Source organism: Aulonocara stuartgranti (assembly GCF_965226115.1).
Source record: "Aulonocara stuartgranti genome assembly, chromosome: 22".
Lineage (NCBI taxonomy): Eukaryota > Metazoa > Chordata > Actinopteri > Cichliformes > Cichlidae > Aulonocara > Aulonocara stuartgranti.
This window is the reverse complement of record NC_138957.1, coordinates 265,001-279,731: the sequence shown is the minus strand read 5'-3', so window position 1 is coordinate 279,731 and position 14,731 is coordinate 265,001. Positions and strand designations below refer to the sequence as shown.

General features: G+C 43.4%; 1 protein-coding gene across 1 annotated transcript in view; it reads right to left on the bottom strand.

Annotated features, from left to right (window-relative positions):
* Nucleotides 1-274: 274 nt before the first annotated feature.
* ddx39b (DEAD (Asp-Glu-Ala-Asp) box polypeptide 39B) overlaps nucleotides 275-14,731 on the bottom strand; it is a gene marked incomplete at its 5' end in the record, with an annotated part of 15,961 nt that continues 1,504 nt past the window's right edge. Inside the window, 8 exons of the mRNA XM_082521594.1 lie at nucleotides 275-1,004; nucleotides 1,510-1,654; nucleotides 4,179-4,288; nucleotides 5,251-5,382; nucleotides 5,943-6,061; nucleotides 11,956-12,139; nucleotides 12,212-12,304; nucleotides 12,873-13,000. Coding sequence (XP_082377720.1) covers nucleotides 834-1,004; nucleotides 1,510-1,654; nucleotides 4,179-4,288; nucleotides 5,251-5,382; nucleotides 5,943-6,061; nucleotides 11,956-12,139; nucleotides 12,212-12,304; nucleotides 12,873-13,000 — 1,082 coding nt within the window. The 3' untranslated portion in view covers nucleotides 275-833. The remainder of the gene's footprint in view (nucleotides 1,005-1,509; nucleotides 1,655-4,178; nucleotides 4,289-5,250; nucleotides 5,383-5,942; nucleotides 6,062-11,955; nucleotides 12,140-12,211; nucleotides 12,305-12,872; nucleotides 13,001-14,731) is intronic.

Below are 14,731 nucleotides of genomic sequence, written 5' to 3'. Positions count from 1 at the left end.
TTTGGAAAGGATGGATGGGTGTGTGCTCTAGAGAAGGAATCAAACTTCCTGTCAGCAGTTAAAAATCCCACATGCATGATATTATCAGGCTCCATTTACACCTATGCCGTGAATATTGGTGAAAGCACCGTTAATGGTATGTAGAGGTTTTAAAGAAAACTGTGCTGCCATCCTGACAAGTCTGAGTGTCAGACGATAACAAACACATTGTGCATGTATCCCAACAGCACGAGTGTGGATGTGGATTTAAAAAAGGAAAAGAAAGAATAAAGGAGACCTTACCAGGCAAACTTTATTAATCCACAGCAGTAAACAGTGCCTTTCTACTGTCAGTACTAAACTACCTCTGGTACTTCCACTCACACCTAGAAAACCAGATAACTTGAATTATATATTAACAAATACCGACATTAGAAACTTAAATAATATCATACAAAGTCTATTCTGAATCATTCCTGCAGAGGGAGCTGTGCCCCTGCGTTCTTCCTTTCAATAAGCACAGGCTTGGGTAAATATCTGCTGTTGGACATGCCAGGTTTCATACAAACACAGTCTGCATCTTCCATCAGAGTAAAACTGCAAAGTGAATCGAAGTCCAACTGGAGCGTCCGGCTCGTTTATCGTGCTGGTTCAACTGCAGGAGCGCACACACACGCACACACACGCGCACACCCACACGCACGCACACACACGCGCACACACACGCACGCACGAACACACACGCGCGCGCACCCACACGCGCGCACACCCACACGCGCACACGCGCGCGCACACACGTGCACACGCGCACACACGCACACAGTGCTGTTAGTTTGGATGAACCTTACAATAATTCAAGAAACAAAAGAAGACTTAGTGTACGAGGAGATGTCTATCTCTTCCGGCAGCTCGCCGATGTTCACCTCGAAGCGGTCCTGGACATCGTTGAGCGTGCGGGCGTCACCTTCATCAGACACAAATGTGATGGCCAGGCCTTTCGTTCCAAACCTGCCTGCTCGAGCAACCTACACCAAGACACCAGTGCAGCTGACCACATTACTCAGTCAGGATCACAGACTACAGCACAGTAGGGCAAACTAATCACAGTACAGGATAAGTATAAGACAATATAGTATGGCTTTGATAGAAGCCCTCTCCGTGTTCTTCTGGCATAGGTTAATGTTAGTGAATAAATGCTGTCCCAGAGTATTTGATCTGCCTTTTCTCTTCCGTACCCGTGTTTGTCCTATGAAGTCCTCTTTCAACAGAAGACTTCCTTCCAGCCTGGGTGCAGGACAGAGACCCTCCTTGCCACTCTTGGGATAAGCTACTACCTGCTCAGCTGATTATAACATTAATAAATGCCTCACACCTGTGTCTATCTAATAAAGAGCTCAGATTCCTCAGCATCTCCTTAAATATGTATTTGTACATCATCCAATAAGTCACAAATATGACCTTGTGCAGCTTTCACATATATTTCTATTACTCTTTTAGCCTGTCAGGTGAACAACACATGGATAGTCTCACCCTGTGAAGGTAAGTGTCAGAGTCTTCTGGCATGTCATAATTGAAGGCAATATTGACTCTCTCAATGTCCATCCCTCGTCCAAACAGGTTGGTGGCCACCAGGATTCGCCTCTGGAAGTCCTTGAACTGCTGGTAGCGAGACAAACTACAGAGGACAATAAGTGAAGCTTAGTCTGTGTGTCACATATCCTCACATTGAAAGTTTCATTATGTGTGTATTGGGCTGCTGAGTTGATCAACATCCTCACAGTACTGTGCAAATGTCCCCACTCATGTCTTTACATTTTTTTCTCCCAATGACACAGACCTTCTTGGAATTTTTGAAGTGGTCTTGAGTAACAGCTCTCCAGCTTCCTGAAAGACTTTCAAAGTTTTTCTTGGACATCAGCTTTTTTTGAGTGTATTTATGGGATTTTTGGTCACCGACATCAGTCAGACACTGATGCTGGATGAGAAGGACTGGCTCGTAGTCTCCACTTTAATTTATCCCACAGGTGTTTGTGACAGGGTGTGGTTTCTGGCTCAGCTGCAGGGGAGGGGTGGAGCAGTGCTTGGAGGAGGCTGAAGGCCACAGCTGTTCCTCATTGTTCCACCTTGTCTTTCCCTATTTAAGTAGCACGCTAAGTCCATGGGTGTAGAGAGTGGAAGGCGCAGAGACAGAGGAGCAGCTGAGTGTACAGTCATGTGTTCTGTCAGGCAGAGCTAAGAACTCTGTGCAGGCCAGTCAAGTTCTTCCACATCAAAGCTGCTTATTTATATGGAGCTTGCTTTGTGGACTTGTTGATTATCTGACAGGAGGACCACAACGTGCGTCTTCAACATTGTGTGTCTGACAAGGTGATCGGCAACACGGGCACCACAAGGGACTGTCCTCTCCCCTTTCCTCTTCACCATCTACACCACAGACCTTTTACTTTTAGATGATCCTGCAGTGGTTGGATGCATCAGTGAGGGTGATGAGTGTTGGGCTGTGGTCGAGCAGAATCATCTGCAACTCAGCGTAGCAAAGACCAACCGATTTAGGAGGACCGGGAAACCTGTGACCCCTGTTTCAATCCAGGGGGTCGATGTGCAGGACTATAAATACCTCAGAGTACACCTGATAATAAATTGTAGTGGGTTAAAAACACCACTGCACTCTACAGGAAGGGCCAGAGTCGTCTCTGAGGTCTTCAACATCTGTCGGACAACACACAGGTGTTTCTATGAGTCTGTTGTGGACAGTGCTATCCTCTGTGCTGTTGCTTGCTGGGACAGCAGGTTGAGGGTTTCAGATGCCAACAGACATCCTGTCACTCGTACAGTTTCCTCAAATTTTTGTGAAGGACCCAATGCACACTATGCTAATATTTGTGGTCATCAATATGTATGGAAAGGATCAGGAGGTCCAACAGTGAGTGTCTACAGCCATCGGTAAAACAAGGTAGGGTGGGTGATGTTGTGGGGATGGAGCTAGACTTTAATAAGGTGGTGTCTGAGAGGCGGATGTTGTCCAAGGTCAGGACAATGCTGGACCTCCCACCCACTCATGATGAGCTGGTCAGTCACTGAGAGACTAAGATTACCCATAATGCACCACTAAAGGACACAGGAAGTCATTCCTGTCTGTGGATATCACTCTCCATCTAATGCACATCCTCTACAGTGAAAATAACAAAATTAAGTTTTACAGTAAAATGTCAGTTATATATATTTAATCTCTGTAATATTCTGGATATTTACAATTGAGTTATTTTATAATGGAGCTAAATCATGATAGTAAATGGTAAATGGACTGGTTCTTATAGAGCGCCTTTCTAGTCTGAGCGCTTTACACAACTTGCCTCATTCACACAAGCATTTTCTTCGATGCTGTTTCTATGTAAGTGCTTTCTTGCACACTGCCAATGCACTAAAACATACCTGGATATAAAAAACACACACAGGACAGTCAGTCATGGCCTCCCCAAACCTTTGAATGTCCTTTGGGAAGCCTGGAGAACTGCTCCTGAGTACTCATAAAGGAAGCTGTCTCAGAGAGATCAGACTGTGTTGAAGAATACCGGATTCTGGCTTTTAATCTTGTCAGACCTGTACAGACTGTGTTTTAATGTACTATATTTCCTTTTACGGTATGTTTGCATGTTTCAATATATGACAGCACCATTGTCTTAACAATGGTTGGCTCAAGACTTTTGCACAGCACTGCATCTTAGAGCACACAACACCATAAGAACTAATGCTTTACCTAATATAAAGAATGACCTCACTTACCAGTAAAAGTTATGTTTGCGATGGTATAATCATCACAACGCATTAATTTAACAAAATAAAAGTGTCTGAGAGTGAAAAAAATAAAAGCCTCCTGCTTCCTTCTTCATAATATTATTATATAGTAGAAAGCATAAAGATGTGGGGTCCTTACTTTACAAAATAAAGTACCAACTGTTGTTGTGATTTGGTGCTATATAAATAAAACTGAATCAAATTGGCCACAAGAAAGAGACTGCAGCTGCATGGAGCTAAGCTCACTGTCAGCTGATTACATTTGAGCCATTTCCTAAAGGTTCACACTGAGCTTGCTATCCTCTGCCAAAAGAACAAGTAGAGTGAACACAACATGGCAGTTCAGTGTTGTCTGGAGTAATAAAATAGTAACAAACATTTATGGCGTCACCGCTCTCAGTTACCGTTCCACCTGAGGCATCCCTCGATGGATGGCAATCGCTGGAAAGTTCTGCTCCACAAGCAGCTGAGCCAGAGCTACACAACGCTGGACGGACTTCACAAAGATCACCACCTGAGCAGCACAGCGACACAATCACTCAGCTACAGTGGACATTAAGTCCTGTCGGCTTCCTGTGTGTGTCTGTTTCACTGTGTGCGCCCCTCGTCTGCACTTGGAGACAATCGATCATTAACAGCTATTTATTACTTTACTCTAAATAGAATCAAAAAGTTTTCATGTAGAACAACACCAGGACAAAAGAGACAGAGAAACAGGACAGCACCGTCAGCCATGCTTTTTGACACTCACTAGCGCTCGACTTGTTTCTTTGTTCAGTGACAAGCTCGCAAACTGCACAAGCAGAACCTGTTGGATTAGCAGTTATGACACTGCTGTCCTGTTGGTTTCCTCCACGTTCTGTTAACTCTGCTGCTGACATGGTAACGACAGAACTCCAGTGAACTGCTGGCCCTGTTGTCAAATATACATGATTCAGGTATTAAAGTCTGTACTGGGCTGATATCTAACAAATACTGGGTGGGCGCACCCCTCACTCTGGTGGACCCTCACATACTCACATGAGCAAAGTATATTGTTTCCCTCGCTCCCTCACACTGAAGCATAGTAAGGCCTTTAAGAGGACCATTATACTTTTCTGTCTGTACACACACATACTGTACATATCTTATTAAGTATTTCTTTAACTGTAAATGTGAGGAGATGTCCTCTGGCACACAGCCTAACCCTAACCCTTCTTTCTGAGAGGTGTAGCCAATCAGAAGAAGAATAGAGCCTGGTTTCAGGAAGTTGATGAGCTGAGGGGTTGCACACAAGTAGCATAAATAACATTTATTTTGATCTTTGAAATAACTAATGCTTCTCTAGCAGGATCTGCAAGTGTGTCCCACAGTAACATGCTTGTAAGACATGAACATAAAACGCAGCAATCTAATTCCCATCAACAGAAAAGCAAACAGACAAAACAAAAATGTCCACAGGGGGGTTACACTGTGGGGAAAGTATGGTGTGGGTACCTGATTGAACTCTAGTGCATCCAGGAGATCGAAGAGCTTTCTGTTTTTCTCATTATCCTTCAGCTTGACGTAGTACTGCTGCAGCCCATGCAGAGTTAGCTTGGTTTCGTCATCTACAAAGATTTCCATCGGCTGGACCGGCAGGAGTTTGAAAGGGAGGTTGGCAAGATTCAGGGAAGAGCACACAAAGAGAACACCAATCATAATACAGTGGAAGTGAAAAGGAAGCAGCGAGGAGACGGAGGGAAGGCTTTGGTATAGGTAACACACACACACAGTTGTGTTTTCATATCTCTGTGGGGACATCTTATTGACATAATGCTTTCCCTAGCCCCTTACCCTAACCATCAAAGATGAATGCCTGACCCTCAGCCTACACCTAACCATGACCTAACTGTGACCCTCACACTAAAACAAGATTTTGAGCCTCGAAAATCCCTTCAAATTTGTGGGGACGGGAACTTTGTCCCTATAAGAGCTGTTAGTCCCCACAAGTATAGTAAAACTCCACTTTTTGGTCCCCAGAAAGATAAGTAAACACACACACACACTTCTTTCTTGTGACTTGGACTCATGGAGGCTGAACATCGACTTGGACTTTGTTACCCACTGTTCCAGCAGGCGAAGGAGTAGTGGAGGTGTGGAGGGAGCGGGAAGAGGCATGGCAGATGAAAGTGAAGAGGCGTATTTACATCTTGCATGAACTTTCTGCAGACTGGACGGATCTCTTTACTCAGGGTGGCGCTGAACATCATGACCTGCTTCTCGTGGGGAGTCATACGGAAAATCTCTTGGACATCTCTGCGCATGTCTAAGGAAGAGAGCATTATTTACAGCGTATTACAAACTCATCTAGATGCAGTGACTAAAGATTCAATAATGATGACTGAAGGCCCTTTCACATATGCACGCGCTGCACTCTGGAACCCATTTGTGTCTATTGTTTGTGCCACACAATAATGATTTCCCGCTGCACCGAGCAAAGCACAGCACATGCACACTTGTGACGTATTGTTGTGCGAGGAACAGAAACGAAGAGTACTGCTGCGCTGAGTTCAACCACATGATGAAGGAGAACATTCTGTACGTATCAGAGTTTGGTGAACTGTTTGCTGCAGGTTCTGCAGACCTCAGAGAGAAGCAGTGTTGTGGAAACAACACACTCTTCACCAGCTGGGATAGTTACAAAGTTTTCTTCTTTATGAACCAGCGATACATGTTTTTATCAACATTTGAACATAATAGGACACAAACTCCTCAGAGAAACACGTTTTGAAATGACAAGCAGTGAGTGCAGCGCACGGCCGATGTAAAAGGCCCTTCAAAAGAAAACATTTTTGCTTCACTTCGTACCAAATGAATTGTCAAAAACACCAAGAAATCTATGACATCACATTTGAAACAATTAATTCCTAAAGTTTTTGTACAGTATTGAACAATCATATCACCCAACATCTAAAACTGTTGTTACACTGAGAAAAATAAACCCTAAGAGCTGCTAAGTCTACGTAGGTTCTCGGTCATCCAGGTCATAGTAATCTAAGGAGCTATTAAACACATATGTAAGACTGCTTTCTTCCATGTGTGCAACATCTCTAAAATTAGAAATATCCTGTCTCAGAGTGACGCTGAAAAACTAGTTCATGCATTTATTACTTCCAGGCTGGACGACTGTAATTCATTATTATCAGGAAGTCCTAAAAACTCCCTGAAAAGCCTTCAGCTGATCCAAAATGCTGCAGCAAGAGTCCTGACAGGGACTAGAAAGAGAGAGCAGATTTCTCCTGTTTTGGCTTCCTGTTAAATCCAGAATTCAAAATCCTGCTCCTCACATACAAGGTCTTAAATAATCAGGCCCCATCTTATCTTAATGACCTTGTAGGACCATATCACCCTATTAGAGCACTTTGCTCTCGCTCTGCAGGCCTACTTGTTGTTCCTAGAGTATTTAAAGTAGAATGGGAGGCAGAGCCTTCAGTTTTCAGGCCCCTCTTCTGTGGAACCAGCTTCCAGTTTGGATTCAGGAGACAGACACTATCTCTACTTTTAAGATTAGGCTTCAAACTTTCCTTTTTGCTAAAGCATATAGTTAGGGCTATGGCTGAGCCATATTATACCGTTCACGGTATTACCGGTACAATGTTAGGCAACGATAAGAAAATGAAATATCGCGATAGAATATGGGTAAAACGCGCATGCGCAGTTCCTTTGTTTTCATACGCACATGGCCGATTGTTGAGTGAAACGGATGAACCAGAATTGGTTTGTAAAAATGGTGCAACTTCAGTGATGTGGAACTGGTTTGGTGTTTGTCCCTCAGATACACAACAAAGCACATTTTTTTGTAGAACATGCAAGCGGGTCGTCGTTATTGCCGTATTTGTCGGACTAAGATGCTCGTAAATCTGGGAGTAATCTGGGTCCTAAACTTCGTCCGCTTCAGGTCCCAAAGTCAAACGAACACTGCTGCATCACTGAGAGTTAAAAACTGTCTAAATTCTTTCATCTTTAATAAAACGATCAGCGTTGCTGCTTTACCAGGTGTAACTATGAAGTTTAACTTCCAGGCATCCATGAAAACAGAATTTATGACATTTAACAGTTAGAAGTTAGCAGGAAGTTAGCTCGCTAGTTACCTAAGCATGATATAGCATGTTCCGACTGAGAGATTTCTGAAACATTCAAACGTACAGCTCTGCTATCACTTCCAACATATATTAAGACAGGAAACTAAACAGCAGTGACGTTTGTAGGGTTACTGAAGTTGGGCTAGCTGGTATATAATGATGTGCCACGTGATCGCTAGCGACACAGCTATGTTAGCATAACAAACACAGTGAAGCTGGAGGATGAACGCTAACACTTTTGCACTCGATAAAAGTTAACGTGAAGGTTCCTGATAGTTAGAGACAAATGCAATCGCATGGCAGGATGCTGTAAACGGACCAAACTTCAGTCAGGAGAACAACTGAGATAATCCATCCACAATACGAGGTTAGTCATTAATATACTGCAACAACATGGGAATAGAGCAGCTGCCAGAGAATTCAACATTAATGAATCAATGGTACAGAAGTGGAGGAAGCAAGAAGAATGAGTTGAATAAAGTTTGATTTCTCTGACTGCTTTGTTTTGCTTAATGTGTCTTATAATCCCGTGCACCTTATGGTCTGAAAAATACACATTAGACTTTTTTTATTTGGCACACTGCAGTTTAATGTAGCAAAGCACCTCTTTTTAACTTCAGTGGATATTATACATGGTTATGCTCAGGATATGTCAGCCCATATGTCAGCAAATTTGCATTTGCACTGTTAAATTTGTATATAGCTTTAATGCACATAAAAAACAGCTGCTTGTTTAAGTGAAAATAAATGGATGGTTTTTTTGCACTAGTAAAGTTGTGGAGTTGTATTTTGTCTCGCAGTAACTATATCATCAGTTATATCGTTATCACAAATTTTCAAATATATATCGTGATAAATATTTTCGGCCATATCGCCCTGCTCTAGTTAGGGCTGGATCAGGTGACCCTGAATCCTCCCTTAGTTATGCTGCAATAGGTGTAGGCTGCTGGGGGATTCCCATGATGCACTGGGTGTTTCTTCTTCACTCACTATGTGTTAACAGACCTCTCTGCACTGAATCATCCTTGTTATTAACCTCTGTCTCTCTTCCACAGCATGTCTTTATCCTGTCTTCGTTCTCTCACCCCAACCAATCACAGCTGTCGGAGGTTTCTTCCTGTTAAAAGGGAGTTTTTCCTTCCCACTGTCGCCAAAGTGCTTGCTCATAGGAAGTCATATGATTGTTGGGTTTTTCTCTGTATTTATTATTGTAGGGTCTACCTTACAATATAAAGCACCTTGAGGCGACTGTTGTTGTCATCTCGTACTGTATATATAAAACTGAACTGAAAGCAACTGGATTTCTTTAAGTTTCTTGAAGATGTTTCACGTCTCATCCGAGAAGCTTCTTCAGTTATAAAACAAAATGGTGGAGATTCCCAGGTATTAATCCTTAGTGGAAGTTGTCCCTTAACCTCTTAAGGCCCGAACTCTTTCATGGCATGCATTTTTAATTTTTCTTTGCTATTTGGGCTGATTGGGACCCAATGGATGTAAAAACAAAGAATTCCCAGATTTTTTTTTATACCTGATTTTTGTTTCTGAGATAAATTAGATCCACATATGAGGACATTTGCTTTACATTTGGATAGAACAGTGGCAGTATAACGTCCTCGTAAGTGGATATCGGGCCCTTGTAGAACAAAATTTTGTATTTTGGTCTAGACAACCCAAAATGTGATGTCCACATATGTGGACGTCAGGTCCTAGGAGGTTAAGAAGGTTGTTGACCCACTATTGATCATGTCCCTCACCACACGTGCCATGGTGAGAAAAAAGGCGTGGATTATTATCGTCAGAGTTTTGATGCATGCTCAATCATCCAGGTAAGTAAATCCCAAAGGTTGATTCCGTTCACCTGGACGTTTTGTGGGAGAAACGTTTCGTTACTCGTCCAAGTGACTTCTTCGGTCTCAGCTGACTGCAGGTTTCCAACCTTATAAACAGTACATTTACACAATGAGGGAAACTATTGGTGGGTGAACAATGGGCTGGGAGGTAATGACCATTAATCAAAGACCACTGATCAATGGCCATGAGTACCATTCACAGAGAGTTGGGGAATGGCTGCAATCACAGCATTGTAAGATGGTGACAGATGCACCCTTAGGCCCCTCCTCCATTCAGAGATGGTCTTTCCCTTTTCACGTAAATGGCCTCCTTGACTCCGCCCTCAAACCAGCGTTCCTCCCTGTCCAGGATGTTACATCCTCATCATTGAAACAGTGTCCACTGGCCTGTAGGTGTGCATAGACTGCAGAGTCCTGGCCTGACGAGGTGGCTCTGCTGTGTTGTAGCCAGAGGTTGTTTGGTTTCCCCGATGTATAAATCCTGGCAATCCTCCTGCACTTAACAGCGTACACTATGTTACTCTGTTTGTGTCGGGGGACACGATCCTTGGGGTGGACCAATTTTTGGCGCAGCGTGTTTTGAGGTTTAAAAGCCACAGAGACCCGGTGTTTAGAAAAAATGCGTCTCAGCTGCTCCGATACTCCTGACACGTACGGGATCACTACAGGTTTTCTCTTGGGCAGCGGTTGTCCTTCTCTCCTGGATCAGCTGGAGCTTTCTTTAGGAGCCAAAAGTCCAGCTGGGATAACCACACTTACTCAGGGCCTTCTTGATGTTCTTCTGCCTCCCTGGCTGCTGTGTCTGTGGGGATGGTGTTCGCTCTGTGTTGTAGCGTCCTGATGACGCCCAGTTTGTGCTCCAAATCACAGACGCCTCATTAAATTTTATTAGGGAAAGACTGATAGCCCTCAGTGTTTTATTAGATACCCTAGTGGTATCAATTTCACACCCCTATGTCGCTATGTCCTTGAGTTATCACTTCACAAATTTGCGTGTCCAGGCCGCCCGCCTCGCAGGGTTACGACAATAAAAGTAGCAGTTGTCATCAAAATAAAAGCAACAAAGTCATGCTGCATTTGTTTAGCTGCCCCCTCTGCCTCTACAAAGTTGGGAAGACGCTGGTGCCATGATCTTTCACAATCCTCCAAATTTATCTTTAACTGAGAAATTTGTTTCTTACGCTTTATTCTGTTTGTTGTCACACAAGCACAGCAGAGAAATCCACTGTGTACATTTAGATTTAGCTAGATATATGTCAGGGGTGCTCAATACGTCGATCGCGATCGACCAGTCGATCGCAAAGGTAGTATTGGTAGATCGCATGGCATTAAAAAAATAGATGCCAGCCTATCATCCATCCCGTCACTTGATTGATACAGGGAAGCCAGTCAGATGACATCAGATTTTTTCTGACGCTTAGGTCGCTGCGCATGCGCAAACAGCGGCGCGAAGTGTAGTAAAACTGACAAGCTAGTCAGCGAGTTAACTCCAATTTTTAGCTCTCGGTTTTTTTCTCTTAAACCTGGCCGTCAGCAGCTACTGTCCGGACTATGCATCCCTGGCTGATTCAATTCAGTGCAAGTCATCAGAGTAAACTCAGGTAACGACAAAAAATTTACATAGTTAATTGTGTTGTGAAATATTGGATATTGCGGTTATGCATGTATATACATTGTAGATATAAAGAATCCTCAATATATTTATAAATAAGTATATGTTTTGGATTTTTGTAGTGGGTAGATCATTTTGACTTGGTCATTTTATAAGTAGCTCACATGCGGAAAAAGTGTGAGCACCCCTGATATATGTCATGTATACGTTACTGTTTATTCTCACTGTTTATTCTCACACCAATCACACCCGCAGTACAATAACTTCTACCACCAGCACCTTGGCCTCGAGTTGTCAGCTGTCAAACACTTTATTATCCTGGGAAAAGAAAAGATGGATACCTCATGATCCTTATAAAAATCACACATTACAGGAAAACCACAGACTCATATTTACTGCTGCAAGCTCCCCAAGGGAGGCAGGAAACCTTCACACAATATGAAAGGAAACTGGACTCCATACATAAAAACCACAAAGCTACCACAGTGAGACCACAAAGCTAATGAGACAGAGGTTGGTTTGAATGTTATCTTATCCTCTTCTTTGTTTCTTGGTTTTAAACACTGGCACATATTTGGATCTGATTTTGCTTTAAAAAGTGGGTTGTGCCACTTACCAAGCTGCTCGAGCATCTTGTCACACTCATCCAGGATGAAATGTTTGATGTGACGCAAATTGAGCGTCTTGCTGCGCGTCAGTGCCAGGATTCTGCCTGGTGTTCCCACCACAATATGAGGAGAGTTTTTCTTCAGCTCCTCTTCATCCTTCTTTATAGACAGCCCTCCAAAGAACACTGCCACCTGCAGGAAAACAAGCATACATCATACTGTTTGAGCTGGGAGAAACTGATGTATGAGTTCAAGCTGCTTTACCTTAACAGTGGGCATGTACTTTGAAAATCTCTCATATTCCTTGCTGATCTGAAACGCCAGCTCTCTGGTATGGCACATCACCAGGACAGAGACCTGCACATAAAAATGGCAAAGATTAAGATATAGTATCAACTTAATTCACTATGGGATGTATTTACTGCACTATGGTCCTTGAAAACACGATGCATCTGTAAATCTGAATGTACACTGTTCTTTTTTCCCTGCACACTACTGCAAGTCTTTCGTTCAAACTCAAACAGCCCACAACTCTTTACCAAGCGTTCTGCCAAGTGGATGGTAATAATTAAGAGTGACTCAAACATTTTTTCTCTCATCTGGATGTTAGCAGTTGGTCAGTCAAGAGTTGTGAAAAGCCCTAATCACAACATCATGGAGTCAACTGACTCTGTGACTGCCAGGTAAAAGTCGGCATTTTACACAAAAGACACAACGCAATATCCTGAGTTTGCTTTCAGATTTGTTTTTGAGCCTGTTTATCTAGATATGAAGGCTCCACAAGTACAGAACAAATGTGCTCATTAGCTAAAAATCAGCTGTAAGTAGAATCTAAAATGAAAATAAATGCAGAAAAGCAATTAAATGACAGTTGTTACAATATAATAAAACACCTTTTAGCTCTGTCCTGGCTGCTACACCTCACCTGACCGGTGATGGGCTCTAGCTGCTGCAGGGTGGCAAGAACAAACACTGCTGTCTTCCCCATCCCAGACTTGGCCTGACAGAGCACATCCATACCCAGGATTGCCTGAGGGATGCATTCATGCTGAACTGGAAGGAGAACACATGAGCAGGAGAATTTCAGCTCATTTAGGATGCAGCAACCAGAAACCAGTACTCAAGCCATTTCTTTCACTCCCAGTTCAATGCAAAGTTACCTTTAAAATCCTTTAATTATTTCACAAAACTCTCTGTGGTTTGCCCTCCAGTATACTTTCTCAGGGTCTTTCAGAGTCAGAACTCTCAGGTCATCACATGCACATCTCTGAACTGTTCCCAGACTTAGGTCTACGGGTGCTTTCAGCATCTGTGGTCCTGTTCTTTGGAGCAAGCTGCCTGCTGACCTGAGGTAGGTTACAGTGGTTTGCGAAAGTATTGGGCCCCCTTGAACTTTCCCACATTTTGTCACATTACAGCCACAAACATGAATCAATGTTATTGGACTTCCAGGTGAAAGACCAACACAAAGTGGTGCACACGTGAGAAGTGGAACGAAAATCAGACATGATTCCAAACATTTGTTACAAATAAATAACTGCAAAGTGGGGTGTGCGTAATTATTCAGCCCCTGAGTCGATACAATAAATAAATAAATACTAAATACTAAATACTTTGTAGAACCAGCTTTTGCTGCAGTTCCAGCTGCCAGTCTTTTAGGGTCTGTCTCTACCAGCTTTGCACATCTACAGACTGAAATCTTTGCCCATTCTTCTTTGAAACAGCTCCAGCTCAGTCAGATTAGCTGGGCAGCGTTAGTGAACAGCAGTTTTCAGATCTTGCCACAGATTCTGGATTGGATTTAGATCTGGACTTTGACTGGGCCAGTCTAACACATGGATATGTTTTGTTTTAAACCATCCCATTGTTGCCCTGGCTTTATGTTCAGGGTCGTTGTCCTGCTGGAAGGTGAACCTCCACCCCAGTCTCAAGTCTTTTGCAGACTCCAAGAGGTTTTCTTCTAAGACTGTCCTGTATTTGGCTCCATCCATCTCCCCACCAACTCTGACCAGCTTCCCTGTCCCTGCTGAAGAGAAGCCCCCCAGAGCATGATGCTGCCACCACCATATCTGACAGTGGGGATGGTGTGTTCAGAGTGATGTGCAGTGTTAGTTTTCACACACAGCGTTTTGCATTTTGGTCTCATCTGACCAGAGCAGTTTCTTCCACATGTTTGCTGTGTCCCCACATGGCTTGTGGCAAACTGCAAACAGGACTTCTTATGGTTTTCTGTTAACAATGGCTTTCTTCTTGCCACTCTTCCATGAAGGCCAACTTTGTGCAGTGCACCACTAATAGTTGTCCTGTGGACAGATTCCCCCACCTGAGCTGTAGATCTCTGCAGCTCGTCCAGAGTCACCATGGGCCTCTTGGCTGCGTTTCTGATCAGCGCTCTCCTTGTTCGGCCTGTGAGTTTAGGTGGACGGCCTTGTCTTGGTAGGTTTACAGTTGTGCCATACTCCTTCCATTTCTGAATGATGGCTTGAACAGTGCTCCGTGGGATGTTCAAGGCTTGGGAAATCTTTTTGTAGCCTAAGCCTGCTTTAAATTTCTCAATAACTTTATCCCTGACCTGTCTGGTGTCTAAATCCAATCGAGAATCTGTGGCAAGATCTGAAAACTGCTGTTCACAAACGCTGTCCAGCTAATCTGGCTGAGCTGGAGCTGTTTCAAAGAAGAATGGGCAAAGATTTCAGTCTGTAGATGTGCAAAGCTGGTAGAGACAGACCCCAAAAGACTGGCAGCTGCAACTGCAGCAAAAGCTGGTTCTACAAAGTATTGACT